The sequence below is a fragment of the Anneissia japonica genome, unplaced genomic scaffold (assembly GCF_011630105.1).
Source record: "Anneissia japonica isolate Jap-2015-1 unplaced genomic scaffold, ASM1163010v1 scaffold288077_len231462_cov166, whole genome shotgun sequence".
Lineage (NCBI taxonomy): Eukaryota > Metazoa > Echinodermata > Crinoidea > Comatulida > Comatulidae > Anneissia > Anneissia japonica.
The window spans coordinates 126715-144042 of record NW_022693316.1 but is presented as its reverse complement, the minus strand read 5'-3'; the positions used below and the strand labels follow the sequence as shown (position 1 = coordinate 144042).

Genomic DNA, 17328 nt, shown 5'->3' with positions numbered 1-17328 from the left:
AGATGTGTATAAATACATCGTGTAGCATAGCTCTCAACGAATGTAGCCCTGTAAATAAATGAATAAAGAAATTGTGTAATAAAATGCCTCTGGCGGGACTCGAACCTGCGACCTCTCGCTGTCAAGACGAGCGTCATAACCATTAGACCACGAAGGCTTCATGGTTGAACAGGTCCAAATAACCGTCGGGAACATTGTAACACAATGCTACGATTTGATTGACTGATTTTTATGTCAATGTATGTAATTGTTCATAGCAAATATACTGTAAAACTAATAAAAAGACAACAACTACCGGTAATATATATCCGTGTATAATTTTTAGTTTTTTCCTTATATTCCAATGTTCAAAACCGCGAAGGCTATACTATCAACTAAACCCAAATACTGTACATGCCGATCTCTTATATAGGGTGATGTTTGCAAATTCAGGCTTCAGCTATAGGGACATCATTGTGATTGGCTAGCATAAGCATATGCATGTCTGTAAAAGCTTAGGAATTGTTCTTTCGTCAAACTATATATTGCGGACGTAAGATTTCCAAGTGTGCTGTGCAGCAAAGTAAATTTCAGCGGACTGATTTTGGCCTATGTGGACTCACTACATTTGGCAAGTATATGAGGCCAAAATCAGTCCGCCAGACCGATTTTTACCCCGGACCAAATTTTTGATGACAGTGTTAAATATGCGAGTTAAGTCCCAGTCCAAGTTTGCGACTTTTCATTATGGTTAATGGATGCAGAACCGTTGGAGAACAGGTTATACATTTTCTCCATGGTTGTACCATGGATCTATTAATAAGGTCTTATTAATAGGTCCATGGTTGTACTGCCCAACTGATTACCCACCACACGGCGATGCTGCGGGGATCGAAGGACTTAGTCTTAATTTATTAAATACTCAAAGCACTACAGTATTTTGAAAAACGTTATTTTACCCCTTTTTTGCTAATAGACACTACAAAACTGAAAATTTATTGTGGACAGATCCTCTTCAGATGTACTCGCATAATTAACCACTGTACGCAAGCACTCTTTCATTCAAACAGCAGAGGTTTGACCAGAATATCTCGGAGCTCGAGCAAACAGTATGTGTATCTTATTTATCACATTTCTGCATTTTATTACCGTATCGAACATATGCAAACTGCTACTTCCTTGTTCTGATGAACAAAATTATAGGTTAACGAATCAAAGATGTTTTTGTAAAAATTAATTATAACTTGCAGAAACACTAATTATCACTTTAACATCCCTCAATATTTTTATTATCTATAGTTTCCTAGATTTATATTGATTGCTGATTTATTCTTCTTGTCAATTAATGATGTTTCTTGTTAGTGATTTTTTATGTAGTCTTCTTTTTGATATTGTATATACAGTAGTATTATTGTGGTAGCCTTCTTGCAGGACCTATTATTGTAAAACAGCGTTACAATCTCGTCCATATGTTTAATAAATATATCATTCTAAAATAGTACTATTATCAGAATTTTTATCAATGTTTCATTTTTTGTTTTCAATTTTTAAATTCTAGTATACAGGCCTAGCTACCTCTTATACATGTACAGTAACTTATTCTCCTTTAATGTTTTGTTTTATACTTTCATAGGTGGTTTCGTCTCATTTTAGTGTTTGTAAGCCAATGGAATTACAAATTTCCACATTGTATTTTACATGCTGAGATGAACCAATACAAATATCATATTTATGTATTAGTGAAGTTCTTTCATAATTGAAAATAAAGAAATCAACTTATATTTTAATCTTAGAACTTCAAGGGAAATCCGCAAGATGCAACTCCAGTTCGTCTAAAAACCCATAATCACCAACCTTGATTGTGTGTGCAAAGAATAGACCTTAAAATTGGCTGGAATACAAAATATAGATACAATAGTGTGCTTGAATAACTGATTTCAAATACATGAATGAGGTTAACAGACAATTAATTGTGTTCAAATTGAAACCAAGATATATTTTTTAATCAACGGTATTTCTGAATGTCTATGGTGAAACAAATGAGTGCAGTATATACACCCAAAATAATGAAATACATAGGTCATCACATAGAAGTCTACATTCATCGACCCTCCTCCTTCGTGTTCTTCCATCTTTTAAATCATTTAGGCATGTACTCGTTTAAAATGTTAACAAGCGGTAGTACAGTTCAAGGAACGACAGTGCTGGAAGTTTGAAATAAAATCCTAACTTGCATTATATGTCCATGTTTTCCTAAAACGCAATTGTAGGGTAGCACAGCCTCGCGGAGAACCAAGGGCGGATCCAAACGCCACTTTCGCCAACCCCTGGAACTATTTGGCATTAAGAACATGCCTCTCATTTTTTTGTCAGTTAGCGTTAAACCTGCCAATATAACTACAACTTAACACTTCCCCTTGTGCCTCTCGTGCATTTTAAAATCCTGTTTCCACCCCAGGCCTACATTTGTCAGTAATGAAAGCCTATGAGAATATCAATGGCAAGAGCATGAGAAAGCTGTCGGTTCTATTACACTACAGCTTAAAACCTGATGCTAAGCGGATTGTGTTACATATCCCCAAGTCCTTACTGCAATTCAATTAAGATTTTTTAGAGCACAAAGTATACGACCCTGGGGGATTCAATAATCTTGATGATGAGGTTTACCTATCCCCATCTTCCATTCACTATATGCAATTGAGACACCTAGAGGAAAGAAGCAACCAATGACACATGGTTTTCCCGGTTTATTTTAACTTCTAAAATTCTGATCTACATCATAATATTTCCTATATTATATCCTAGAAACAATTAAATAGCAATGTCAAGTTAAATAAAAAATTTCATTTTAATTATTACTCAGAAAATGTGTGTGTGTGTGTGTGCCAAGCTACCTCATGAAAGAAATAAAACCAAAATGAATTTTTGCCATTTAAAAATAATTTTAAAGCCCTTGCGAAAGTTTTATGTTTGATTTGATTTTGTTTTGATTTATTTTATATCAACTCAACTAAACCGGATAACAGAATACAAAGAAACAAAATTGAGAATACAAGTCATCTTTGTTGATATCTGGGATAAACCCTCTAAATCCCAAAACAGGATTTATTTCTAATTGGAGAGAGGTATAAAAAAGTAGATCTGACCAGTTGGTTGAAATCAAGTTTGCTGAAGCCCGGTTTGCCGAGTTTATGGCCACTTTACCGAAACCCAGTTCCAGTTCCAGAAATCCAGTTCACCGAAAACATGAAATCCCAGTTTAGTCAAACACTGTTTGCTGAATTTTGTACAAAAGCACAGCACACTACTATTTTGAATTATTTGTGTAATAACTGGATTTCAGCAACTGCGATTCATTGTTTTTAAGTCGGTAAACTGGTACTCGGCAAACTATGATTCTGCAAAAAGTGGTCTCAGCAATCTGGCATTCGGCAAACTGGATTTCAACAATCTGGCCTACAACCAAAAAAAAACGTAACATTCTGCTACAGACACCCAACTTTTGGTGATACTTATCCTTATCAATTTTGTCTGTTAACATGTCCTATTTCTGCAATGAAGTACAGTACTTTGTCCACTCCTTTGGAAATAAATCCAAAAGTTTCAGGGAGCATCACTCGTTCTTACTCACTGAACTCACTACCAACAGAAACACTACTAGTAAAATTAAAATGATGGTTATGAGTAGGCCTAGCCTGGTTTCTCTACCCAGTAGGTTGGCTTGTGGGGCGATGTCAAAGCATCTATCTAGCCTTTGGCCAAAATATTCAACAACCTATTAGAAAATATATCCCACAGATTTGATAAGTGATTGATTTTTCAAGTGATTAAAATATAAATAAACCCTGAGTTGTTTCATTATTATTCATGATATAATTGAAAAATACAAAATTCCCAATACCTAAATATTAAGTTTTGGATTACTGCACAGTGCAGAATACACTCAAATCAAGTTTAATACATTATGATCATTTTTTTGCCAGAAACAAATCCACGATATCTCACTCTACAATGTCCAATAAACCTGACATTTGTTACATAAATGCATCCCTCAATTATCTCTTCTTGTCCATGATACCACATATATCAACTTCCAAACCTATTTTAATAGCTAGTAACTTTGCTGTTATATTCCCATGGCATCCTTCTTTATGAATTTTGCATGCTTTCGTCTTTTCTTTCCATACTGTAAAAGTGTAGCATCTGTAGACATTTATTGGCAGGCGTCAAACTGCTTCACTGAGCTTATAAACATCAGTTCGTTTTTGGAACTGGACTGGTACCTGTTGTCGGACATCTTCCAGGTACCTGATGTCCAGGTCAGCATAAATAGTGTCCTCCATGTGACCGGCCTTAGCAACTACTTCACCCCTATTCAAAAAGAACACAAATTATCAAATAAATTAGGCTATTTCTACTGGTCTATAAAGGGTTGATCAAATTTTGGGGTGAAAAGGTCGGAGGTGAAAGTCAAAATTAGTTTCTCAGTTACTAAGGAGCTTCCGATTTGTGCAACGACGTGGCACTAGTATGGAATCACTTATCCATGACTGTCCTACCTGGCGTTCTACGTTTCATACGTAGATTTGGCCAATTGCGTTCCAGAATCAACTCGACGAGGAGACCTTAACATTTTTGCATGCGCAGATGACTTTTAGTGACGTCATTACGTTCTACGTTCTACGTCCTACCATCATGCAATCAAAGCTCCCTAATTTGGCTGTCATAATGAAACGTTTGACTTGACTAACAATATTGCAATTATTATAAAGCGTTTTGATTTCATATTAGGCTATTTCAATTGGTCTATAAGAGGTGATTAAATATTGGGGTGAAAAGGTCAAAGATGAAGATGACGTGATGATGTGATGTGATGTCATCATGACCATATTTAGGCATGTCACATGTTAAATTTCATTTAATAGTCTGCATAGGGCTTTTAATGTGGCAAAGATTGCCAAAAAAGTCACTCCTCACAAATCATGCAAACATGTTGGAATATCAACATTTTTTAAATCTTTGTTATTGCACTAAAAACTAAACTATATAACTATATATATATATACATCATGGGATGTTGTTATTATTTGATGAATGTCTCCGCTTGAGAAAATTCTTCATTCGAATTAAACTTTGAAGGCTGATTTCTCTTTGAGTCCTTTAAATAAATGTGTGTTTAAACTTCCGTAAATTTGTAACGAAATGTCAGATTTAAATGATTTTTTAAAACTATTTCATAACTTTCATTTTACTTTTTAACCCAACTAAAAATCCATTTCTTGCGAGGGGTAATTGTTTTGACTTGTCTTTGCCATATACATGACCATGTAAATCCCAAACATGCTTGTATAATTGTAAAGTAGAGACGACTCACCAAGGATTTACCACTGTGCTGTGTCCCCAGGCAACGTAGGAAGCACTTTCATCACGGGCAGGTGAAATGGCAGAAACATACATCTGATTATCCAGCGCCCTGATAGAAAAACAAACATTTAATAATTGAACATGCAATGTGCGTAATGGTGATAAAATACTGAATTTATACTCTTTGTCAATTAATAATTTATCAACCATACATTTTTAAAGGTACAGTCTGTGTGTTCAGTTTATAAGTATGAGAAATAAAAGTCAATAAATGTATTACTTTATTAAACTGTTAGCTTTCAACTGAAAATCATATATGATGATATCATATATATAAATCAAAAGATTATATGATAATGATATACTGTATTCATAAGAGATAGAGCAGCTTAGCTCAGTCATCTAAACTGGTGGTACTGTAGCCACTGCGTGCGTGCTAAACCATGCAGATCTCAGGTCCCTGGTTAATTGTCCATCGCTGCGCTCCTTGTTTTTCAGATGGAGGACTGAAATACAAGTTATGATATTGCATCATCTTTCGGATGAGATATTTAAGCCATTGGTCCCATGTACATTATAGCCAATGTGCATGAATGCAGTATACTCTTCGGAAAAGAGTATGGGTGTATGTCATGGCTTGCCTAATACCACCAGAAGGACAGACCTTGTGGGTTAACCTTGGTATTTTACACCGAATAAATCTATCAAAAAAGAGAAAACAGTATATTTTCCCTACTAATTAACATATGAATATTTTATTTTATTTATTTAGGATAGCTGGTAAACAATTTCATTTAATAAATGTTTGTCTCAAAGAGAAACACAATAAAAAAAAAAAAAAAATTAAAAAACGCATAGTTGAGAATATAATCTTTTTTTAGATCAGTTTTGTTTTGATTGAAATTTAGTTTTATATTTAAAATCAATTTAATACACATAATAATAATAATACTGTTGCTTCAAAATTTCAACATTAAAAAAAAAAAAATCAGACAGACATTAGTAGTAATCTATGATATTTCTTTCCTATTTTCTCTCTGCTCCATAGGTAGAAAGATAACCTGTGCATTGTAGCTGCAACTAGGCTGTAATTAACACAGGCATGGATGAAATCATTCAACAACTTTCTTCTTCCCTAAGGGTCAAATCATGTCCAATCAGCTACCAAGAGGCGCACTTTCGTCTGTCCACGACAGGGGCTAAGTGGAACAGCACACCCCCTACTTTTCTCGAAGGATGTACTGGGTTCTTTATAAAGTGCACACGTGCCAACTGTGTACACTGGGCCTCGGTCGTAGTCCTTATCCGAGAAGTCTTGTTCTACCACATGGAACACAGACGAGTGTGCTGTTCAAACCACCGTTGATATGATGGCTGTTGGATTGCGCCACCACTGCATTTACCGCTCTGCCTTTCGACTCGCTAAATTACATCCTGATAAATCAGACATTTTCAGGGTCCTATGACCAGACCGCCACTCCACAAGCACCATAAAAAAAATAATTATTTAAAGAGCAAATAGTCCCAAAAAACCAAAGGATCCACTGATTATTCGCAAATAGAATATGAGTATGGTGACTCCAAAAAATGACAGATATTGAGGCATAATTGATTCTATGTTTCGTTCTTTATTAGAACATTTTCAAGAAAATGCTCTAATAAAGAACGAAAGGTAGAATCAATTACGGACTCACATCTGCCATTTTTCGGAGACACCATACTCATATTCTAAATAGTCCCCAGATAGTTTGCTTTTTCAGGATGGATCATAAAGAAAGTAGAAAACTATTGTTTTAAATCTTGTATAGTTTTGAAAAGTTAGTTGAACTACGGATCTGTTTAATGTACCTTGCCTTCTGTAAAATCTCCCAATGGGCTGGGCCAGTGGTCATGTTGAAAGCACCAGGGTACAGCAGCAATCCACAGCCTGAAATAAGAAAAAAACATCGAAAACATTTTTATTTCAGTTAAATCTGAAGTTTAAAATTAATTTTATTTTTGGCGATGGTGTATCTAGGAGTCTTGAAATTGGGGGGGGGGGGAAAGAGGGGAGAAGGTGAAGGGGTTAGCAAATTAATATTTTTATCTTCTTGAACATGAATTTTTTTTCTTCAAACAATTTCCACTGATTTTTAGAAAGAAAACAAGAAAATGATACTAAAAATGCTTGTGGTTATAGTTATGAAAAAAAAAATAATTAAAGCATAAAGAGAAAAAAATATCTTAATGAGGAAATACTCAGCAAACAGAAGTCTGAAGTGATCGTCATTAAAAACGATCCATTGCGCACGCTGTGGTGTAAATATGGTCATGATGAAATGACATCTTGACTATATATGGACATAAAACAAGAAATATTGTGTTTAATAGGATTTGGACCCTGAACTTTGAAGTTTGGAATGCAGTGACCTTTAACCACGAAAATACATTCCAATCAATACTTCTGACATTCAAATGCCTGATCATTGAATATACATTATCTTCATCTGTCCCTTGATGATCAGTATTTATATGTGCCTACAGCTATTTATAGCTATGGTAGAAGTATACTGTGCTCATATCAATACACTGAATGTTAAAGGCGTCCATGCGGGTAGAGAAATACAAACATGAATTGCCCAGTGATGCCCAAAAATGATTAAGAATTTGAATCCTTGAACTGAAGAATGTGGGAACACAATGCATCTGTTCCTTCAAAGCGGCAAATGGTATACATCCATGTCAAATTGTTGTATTAAAAATTAAATGCGTGGAGGTTAAAAAAGGAAGAGCTACATGGGGGAGGGGCTGGTGTTTCAGTACCTACCACAAGTCAATTTAAAGTATATTGTAGGGTATCGGGGAGGGGGGGAGAGATACAGTACACCGATATTTGATATACTGTACTACTGAATATACTTATTTGTAAGGTATACTGTGGGGGCAAGTATAATCTAGATCTTGGTCTTGGTTTATAGATGTGTTTACAAAAGTATCTATGACAAATCTGTTTTTTTTTTTTTTTTTCAATAAGCATTCATTATTGGTTTTAATGAAGTATAAGTAAGTGGTTTCCTTTCTATTTTTTTCTTTGGCAGACTGTCTTTGCATACTTGCTTTAAACATGTTTGGTCCTACTAGCCAACTTAAAAATATTATTGTCTTCATTATTAATATTATGCTGAACTTGAATGAATTAACATACATACATCCTTCTCAATATGCATATCCTTAACATTATCACTATTGAAATTTTTTTTTTATCTACACCATGCCAGATGCAATTAATTTAAATTGACTTTAGGACTTTTTAGGCAAATCTCAGGAGTACCATGATGTTGTTTCTAAAAATAACCTCAAATCTCAAACCTTGTATCGATGCACAAAACTAACAATTTATATGATAAGCAGAAAGCATGCAGAGAAAATGAAAACAAAACAATTTTAATCAAACAATTAAGCGTGTGAAACGAAGAACCTTCAAGTTTGCGAATTCCCATAGGGTATCAATGTAAGTGTGAACAATCAATACGGCACCATTGAATTTAATCCCGGTTCATTGACTTAAATTCGACTAACATTAACAACCAACAGCTATTAATTAATTATGTACCGTATGTCATACAATTTGCCACTGTTAATATAGATGGACGGATTTACACGCAGTACTTCACTGTATCGCAAAATCTACAAATTGAAATTGGAGAGTTGCTGCCATTAAAATCCTGGTTCGATCTCAGTCTCATACTTTTTTTCCTTTAACTGACTCGCCTAGACGTCTTATGTAGATAATTTTATCTATTGATATATATTAGTTATCAATTGTCATTTTTTCCAAGGAAAATTATTTTCTTTAGCAAATACAGACATAAAATTAATACACTTTAAATTTTTTTTTGCATAGACCATTAAAATGGCTGCTAACTAATTTAGGACTTTCGTCTTCTGAAATGGCTTTTGCATCTGAAAATCATCAACAATTATTTTAAAATGTATTTCTTGGAAAGTTGACAAATTATAATAGAACTTTTTAAACAAGCAGATTTACGTTTTGTTATGTTCTTTTCATGTTTTTCTAGATAATCATTTGTTTTAATACAACAAATGATTTTACAGATGTTTTACTATGAAAATACCTTACCCACCAGTTTAAGGGTTTATTAAAATTCTTTATATATAATTTAACATTCATCATTATTGTAATCTATTAGAACATAGCATACATTATCGGAAAAAACAAGTAAATAGTACAGTATTTAAAAATTAAATTAAAATATGTATTCCGAAGATTTCAATTATATAAAATACAAGAAAAAAACACTACACACTACACAGTTATTTAATTATTAATTTACATAAATTTAACTTTGAATTATAAGTTGAATTAAAAAAAATATCAATTAGATTTTTGTCCTTATATTAGAAAGTTAATGTTGTGCATCCCTTATAAATAAAACTTTAATGTTTTTAAAAGAGCATTCTAAGGATTTTTCCAAATTGAAACAAAATATACTAATTTTACTACAGAAATCCTTATGGTGATATCAAGCCAATTAATGGATCTATCGAAAAAGAAAACATTAAGGAGAAGCAAAATCCAAATTTCTTTATCTTTGTCTTATTTAATAGTTCATAACTTTTTGATGTTTAATGTGACTTCAATGACTTTTGCGGATTTTCTAGATTTACCCAAAGACACAGATTTACTGACATTCTATAACAGAAATCATGAAATCGAATACCAGACAACATAATGATATATCAAAAACTTATAAATGAGCATCAAACACTTTATATAATACAAATTTAAGTTGATAACTTATGCGATATTTTAAAAGAAGCATTTATATATTTTTTATTGAGGATTTTCCAGAATTATCAACAGACACTGATTCACAGACATTTTACACGAGAAATCCTTAATACATAGATTTTCTGCCTCATAAATGAGCAACAAACCTTTGATAGTTTATATCTGTGTCTGATTCTAAGTTGATACTGTAACTTTATATGATCTTTTTAAAAAGTAGTTATACATTTTTTATTGATCTCTTTAGGATTTTCCAGAATTATCAACAGACGCTGAATTACAGACATTTTACAAGAGAAATCATTAAATTGATTCCCAGCCAATTTAGGGATATAATCAAAAACTCATAAATGAGTAACAAACAGTTGGCAGCTTTGTGTCTGATTTAATATGTTGATGACTTTTTAAAAATATTTTTAGAGAAGAATTTATATATTTCTTCATTCATTTTTTTTGAGGATTTTTCAGAATCATCAACAGACACTGATTTACAGACATTTATTTACAACAAAAAATCATTACATTTATTTCCGGACAATTTAAGGGACTATTCCAAAAATAAAGAGCAGTAAAAACGTATTATTTTTATCCATGTCTGATTTTAAAGAGATATACTTATTTGACCATTTTAAATAAAAGCATGTTTTCAAAATGACTGAGGATTTTTCAAGATTTATCAACTGATATTCACTTACAGAAATTTTACTACAAAAAAAATCCTTAAATTCATTACCAGCCAATTTAAGAATTTATGAAAAGAAACGCTCTACTCTCAATTAATTCTTCAAGTTCAGGTTCCTCAACTAAGTTCAAAGTCAACAAAGCATACTGTATTGATTCAAGGATTCTGTTAATTGATATTAGGAAAAATATTTTATTATTGTATTTTTCAAAATGAAAACTACTGTATTATGCAAAATTAAACAGTAATTCTTTTTTTCTTCAAATTATTTTTTCAACTCAGATTAAAATTATAATTTTTCCTATCTTAGTTTGATTGCTAATTTTCTTTGGATATTTTATGGTTTAGTTATAATATTATCCCTCCATGATATGGTGGACTTTTCAAGCTATTTTTCGTTCTCTGTTATAATAATAACCTTGAGCAATTCTCTGAAATTGATATGAGAACTACACAAATCTTATTTATAATCATTATACATTATAAGCTTATAGTAAACCACTGTGTTTCACAAATACAGAAACCTGCGTCATTCGAGCCTGAAATTGTGTAGTTATTCCACGTCAACGATATTTGGCGCAACCTACAAATTTACCGGTAAGGTTCACTTATCACGAATAGCCCAACCATCATGTTTTCTCTGAATACTTTAGTTAAGAGTAAAGCCCTGTAGGTAAATTCAATTTATGTCTACACAGAAGTAGAGTCTCAATAGTGCTGTATTATTTCATTACTGTTCTCCAGCCGTGGGCTATATTTTGCGTTGTAGATGAGCTTTATATGAGTTAAGTGCAGAATTTGTCATTCAGAGTTCAAGTCGATGCGGGATTAGCTTACCTTGTTTGCAATAGATCTGTGCAATCTCGGGGAAGCGCATATCATAACATATGCCTACACCAACCCTACAGAAAGCTGTTAACAAAAAAATATAGCACTTTAATTAAATTTATAATAATAATATATTGAATAATTATTATATTATCCTGATAATGCATCCATGGAATATTATTCAGCTCTCCAGGAGGAACTGGGGAGGGGGCTGGGAATATCCCATAATGTAGAAGTTACAATAGCATAGTCACAGTGCTGTACACTGACATTTACCCATTTATCTCCCTGGTGGAAGACAGGGCATAGAGGCTAGGGGTTGTAGACACACCCCTTTTCCCACAGTGGCAAATTAGTCCTGCTAAAGTGGGTTGTATAAAACGAAAATACCAAAGAGGTTTAATTGAAATATTTAAATCCTCATTAAAAATGTTTGCATCTCTCTTTAAAAAAAATATAAATACTAACATATATTTCAATTGTTGTGATTTCTGATATAGTGAACTCGGATATACTGTATGGTAGTCTATTACAATTATATTATGATGATAATAATAATAAAAATAATAATAATGATAATAATAATAACAATAATAACTAACAATAATACTATAATGATGATGATGACGATGATGATGATGATGATAAGTAATAATAATTACTTTGAATTTGATAGCAAAGTACAGTAAGCATACATAAAAATAAATTAAACAGAATACAATATAGCGACTGCTCCACCTGCTAAAAGACTGTTAAATTAATTGTACGTACATTACATTATGAATATCATTCAGCATACTTTTACCACATGACCTAATAAAAAATAAATGAAATCATGCGAGGCATTAGTTAAGAATCAGCAACTGCTAAAAATGAGGCCAAATGCTGGTCACACGATTAAAGAATACGATTAAATCTGTAGTAGTCAAAACTTACGTGTATCAAACGTTAAAAAGCTATTTCCAGCCGAAAGTACGTCAGACTCCTTAAATGTTATCCTACCAGGAACACTAATGTCAAACAGATGCATCTGAAAAACAAAAAAAATATGATATATATATAGCATAATGTGAACTGTTGCGAAAAAAAATGAGTCTTTTTGTAGCAGAAAATGGAGAATGAGTTATTGATATATTTAGACACTTTGGTCTTTGAATCAGGTTCCTGGTTCAGTAGAACTACATTTATCTCAAAACATATACTTTAGAGAAAGTCGCCTTTAAAGATAAACAACTGATAAATTTTGTGTTGGTTTTTCCTATCACTTCTGGAAAAGGGCTCTACAAAATGTGCCTTAAAACACAAACATTTGGTATCGCGAAAAATACATAATTTTATTAAAATAAAAAAACACAATTTCTGTCAAAAATATCACTCTATATGTTTTTCTTTGAATATATCAAATTGACCTGGCGTATAACAAGGCTCGTTCTGTCATGACAGCTCACACAGAGATGAATTGTGTTCATTTCATTTCATGCTCAAATAACTTTACAATCTGTAAGAAGATTGAACAATATGAGGGTTTTGTGTATCGTAAAAATAAACAACATAAAATTGCACTTTGTAAAGATTCTGTACACCAACTGATATTTTTTCTAAAACACTATAAATTTATCAGCCATAATTGTTGTATTGCTGTTTATGGTGCACTGTGTGTCCTTGGCAATTTGATATTTTATGTTTTTTAAATGTTAATTTTTTTTTCAATTTGAAAAGCTGTACAACAAAAATTTCTTTGTATGTTGAGAACAAATAAAATTTGTTTGTATCTTGTATCACCTCATTGAAGTTAGTAGAGAACAGTGTTTATTTGATGGAAATTAGTTGAGTATCAGTAAAATTATGAATGTTAAATTAATTGGATACCACCCCTGTAGGTTTTGAGAAAACAGCTTCCAAAGATTCCCAAAATTAGTAGTTTATTAGATTTGTATTTAAAAAATAATTTCAATATACTTTTCAGTTAGATTTAGTGATATTCTGCAGAAATGTTCTTCAATATCTTCTTCATAAATTACAAAAAGCTGAAAATGTTCGAAATTCTGCTTCTCAGACATTTTGGTTGCTTGTTGGAGATTATAAATTACGACAAATTGTAGGTTTTGCCAGAGCCGGTCACATATACAAATTTACTGTATCTTAAATTCATCCAGAATTCAATAAAGAATCACAAACTTAAAACCCCCAGCGGTACTATAATTTGAATACGCTCAAGGTATTCATAAGAACTAGAAAGCAGCGCTTCATTACTCAATGCTTCACCTGTAACATGCACTGTCCCTGCGTGCAGCTTTCTTTCATGATAGCCCACCAAGGAAACACTGTCATCCGACAACCACAGGTGTAGCAAGCATCGCTTAGTGCTACTGAACCATATTGAGATGACTGCAGGTAAATCATTGATGTGAATTTCAACTTGATGTCAGTTGTACTTTAGCCAGCTTAGTGGTTAAGGTGATGGGAGCCCGCCTTGAATCCCAAAATCTGGCTCCAATCACTGGATATACCATAACAAATTCCACATTGAACCTCAGTAGATTTCAAAGTTTTTAAGAAGAATTTAAATCATACACAATGTCCTACTATTTCACTCTAGGACTACTGTAGTTAAGATGTTTGCCTTCAAAACCTGGGATCTTCCAGTATGCCGTTAAAATCTAGGATTAAAATCTAAAAACGATTGTAACCAAATAGATGCCATGATTAATGAGACGTATTTTAATAGAGCATAAAATATGAAGGGGGCCACTTAGGATGGGTCTAAAGGTGGGTGTACTCTAACATCTGAGTACATCGGAAGTTTGTGAACCTCAAATAATTATTTTAGACCTACTGTAAAGAACAAAATTATTCTACATGGCCTAACATACCTTTCGATATTTTCCGAGTAGGCTGCCATCGGGACTAAACACCATACAAGTGTTGAAAAATTTACCATTCTCCCTTTCTGGTATAGATCCTGTAGAGATACAAATTAGAATATACCTGTAATGACCTCCATGTCATGCCTTTCTAGCATCATTTAAAATTAGATCTGTCATTTAACTTTTTAGAATATTATTACTAGTGCCTTTTATGATCACTAAAAGTGATACAAAAATGTTGAAATTTTGATCCAGCTTTATAATGATCATTTATTAGCAGGGAAATACTAAATTTTTGAACCTGTATATTAATAATAAGGCAATATTGATAATTCATGTTGCTTCATGAGTAAATTTTCCGCACGATTAAATTTGAAACGGTACTGGGTTTGGTTTACAGGAGCTTGTGCTTTGTACAGGTCATTCTATTCTTAGAAGGAGCTTATGGTGAGAGCATCATTAGCCACAGGACGGTAGTCTATTTATCAGATAATATGGTAAATAGGGCCTACAGTATATATTAAGCAACTATAGTCAGGTTTTCAGTACACCATAGAAAACAAAAAAAAAAAAACCACCATTTCCTGAAAAATGGTTAATATTCAAGTCAGATGTAAAGGCCAATAGACCGACTGAAGCAGCTTGTTTTGATGTTATACCCAAGGGCTTAGGTTTGGTGGCTAATTCGGTTTATTCAAAAAGTTTTACATTATATGCACTAAGATTATCCTATCCACACCACTCGTAGGCAAACTGCAGTCAGCAGGTCACTACATGGCCCAACAGCAAATTTTGTTGGGGACCACGAAAATAAATTAAAAACACAATTGCGGTCCACTGAACATCTTCGGCTAGGAAATATGAGGTGCCAAGTGTAAATTTATTATTTAACACAATTATTTATATATAATTCATTATTTAACATATAATTGAATAGATCACCTATCATTTTATACAATGCATTTACGTCAGATTATATGTAAATAGTTGCGTTAACATTTTCATTATTTATATATAATTAGTTTACTGATTTCATTATATATAAATAATGAAAGAGTAACCAATCATTATTTATATATAATAAGGTTTGGTTTCATTATATATAAATAAGGAAAGGGTAACACATCATTATATATAAATAATGAAAAGTAACTTACAATTATTTATATATAATAAGTTCACTGATTCCATTATATATTAATAATGAAAAGATAACAAATCATTATATATAAATAATGAAAAGTAACTTACAATTATTTATATATAATAAGTTCACTGATTTCATTAAATATAAATAACGAATTGACTTCAAACTCATTATATATAAATAACTGCTTTTACATTTCATTATATATAAATAATAGTTGTCGCAAAACCATTATATGTATATAATGCTTGAAAATCAAACTCATTATATGTATATAATGCACACATGTTACCGTGTCAAAGTCATTATATCTAAATAATGGTTTCTTACTGCCAATTATATAAATAACTGTTGAGGTCGAGTGCCATTATATATAAATAATGACAATGTAGGAAGCCATGGTTTATAAATAATTTGTTATGCAAATTACAAAGTACTAAATATTCACCAGTGCAGTTAAGTTACAATTAGGGCCTATTGTGTGTGGTCTACAGGTCGCAGACCATCACTTATCGAAAATGGCACAGCAAGGGATACAGCAGATTACTAAATCCAGTGGTGGGCCAGAGCCCCCCCTCCCCCCACTTCCCAGTCGGGGAAGACGAGTAAATTTTGTCGGGGAATAAACAAATTTAAAAAAAAATTTTTACATGTAATTAGCCACCAAATTATTTTCATTGAACTATTTGTGTAATAATAGCTCAATGAGACTAATTAAAAATAATTTGCGTTCTGTTTTGACAAATGCTCGTATGGATAGCCTCATGATGCTTGGAATACATCGCGATAGGGGAAGGCAACCTCGAACTTGACAGCGTGGTTGAAAGATTTCGTGCAAAATTTTCAAAATGTTGAATTTCACTTTGAAGAAAGAGGATTTGAAAAAAATTAGATGGTTACATTGCATACTCTATGTCTCTTGTTTTATTCAAAATATTTTGGTTTTGGAAGCTGATTTTGACATTAGGAAACATAGCCTACATGAAGTAATATTATAGTAGCTTGATGCCTATCAATTAAGTAATAAAAATTCCCCATAATTCATCAAATATCCGTTGCTTCTAAGGGGTGAATCCCCCTGGACCCCCACCGGGGCCCTAGGTGGCCCCCCTGGCCCCCAGCCAAGTGAGGCTCGATTCGCTCCACTATTCACCACCCCCCGTCAGGGCCTTTAGCCTCTCTGTTGGGCAGATCCTGGCTCCATCACTGATTGAATCTGCTGTACTGCAAATCTCTAAGTGAACGCCGCTGCCCTCAGGAATCTTGATTTGAGTCTGTTGCGTCCGGGGCCGGGGCAATGTCCGGGGAAATGTCCGGGGAAATGTCCGGGGAAATGTCCGGATCAGCTGCTGGTGATAGGCATAATACTGAAGTTCATCAACACCCAACGTCTACGCCGAGGGTGAGTACTGTTTGTTAATACACATTTTTAGAGGTAGGGCTTATTATTATGTAGGTCACATACAATATATCCATAGGCCTGTATACGAGCATTGTGCGAATAATTAGTAATTAGGTCAATAGAAAAATACATGTTTATAGATATGCAGCCTGAGCATTAGGAAAACTTAAAATTGAGTGCAACAAAGAATAGCAAGATAGATTTACAAAGAGATTGGCAAAATATAAGTTTATATATATATTATATAGGCCTATATCTGTCTCTTATACA

The 17328-nt window shown here is 33.0% G+C and overlaps 1 protein-coding gene across 3 annotated transcripts in view; it reads right to left on the bottom strand.

Moving 5' to 3' along the window:
• Positions 1 to 1949: 1949 nt before the first annotated feature.
• LOC117100693 (omega-amidase NIT2-like) overlaps positions 1950 to 17328 on the bottom strand; it is a 28757-nt gene continuing 13378 nt past the window's right edge. For all 3 annotated transcript variants that reach the window (XM_033240480.1, XM_033240479.1, XM_033240478.1), the window contains 6 exons: positions 14516 to 14604; positions 12579 to 12672; positions 11652 to 11726; positions 7192 to 7270; positions 5354 to 5452; positions 1950 to 4350 (listed from right to left, as the gene is read on the bottom strand). In XM_033240480.1, the coding sequence (XP_033096371.1) occupies positions 4206 to 4350; positions 5354 to 5452; positions 7192 to 7270; positions 11652 to 11726; positions 12579 to 12672; positions 14516 to 14604 (581 nt within the window). In that variant the 3' untranslated portion in view covers positions 1950 to 4205. The remainder of the gene's footprint in view (positions 4351 to 5353; positions 5453 to 7191; positions 7271 to 11651; positions 11727 to 12578; positions 12673 to 14515; positions 14605 to 17328) is intronic.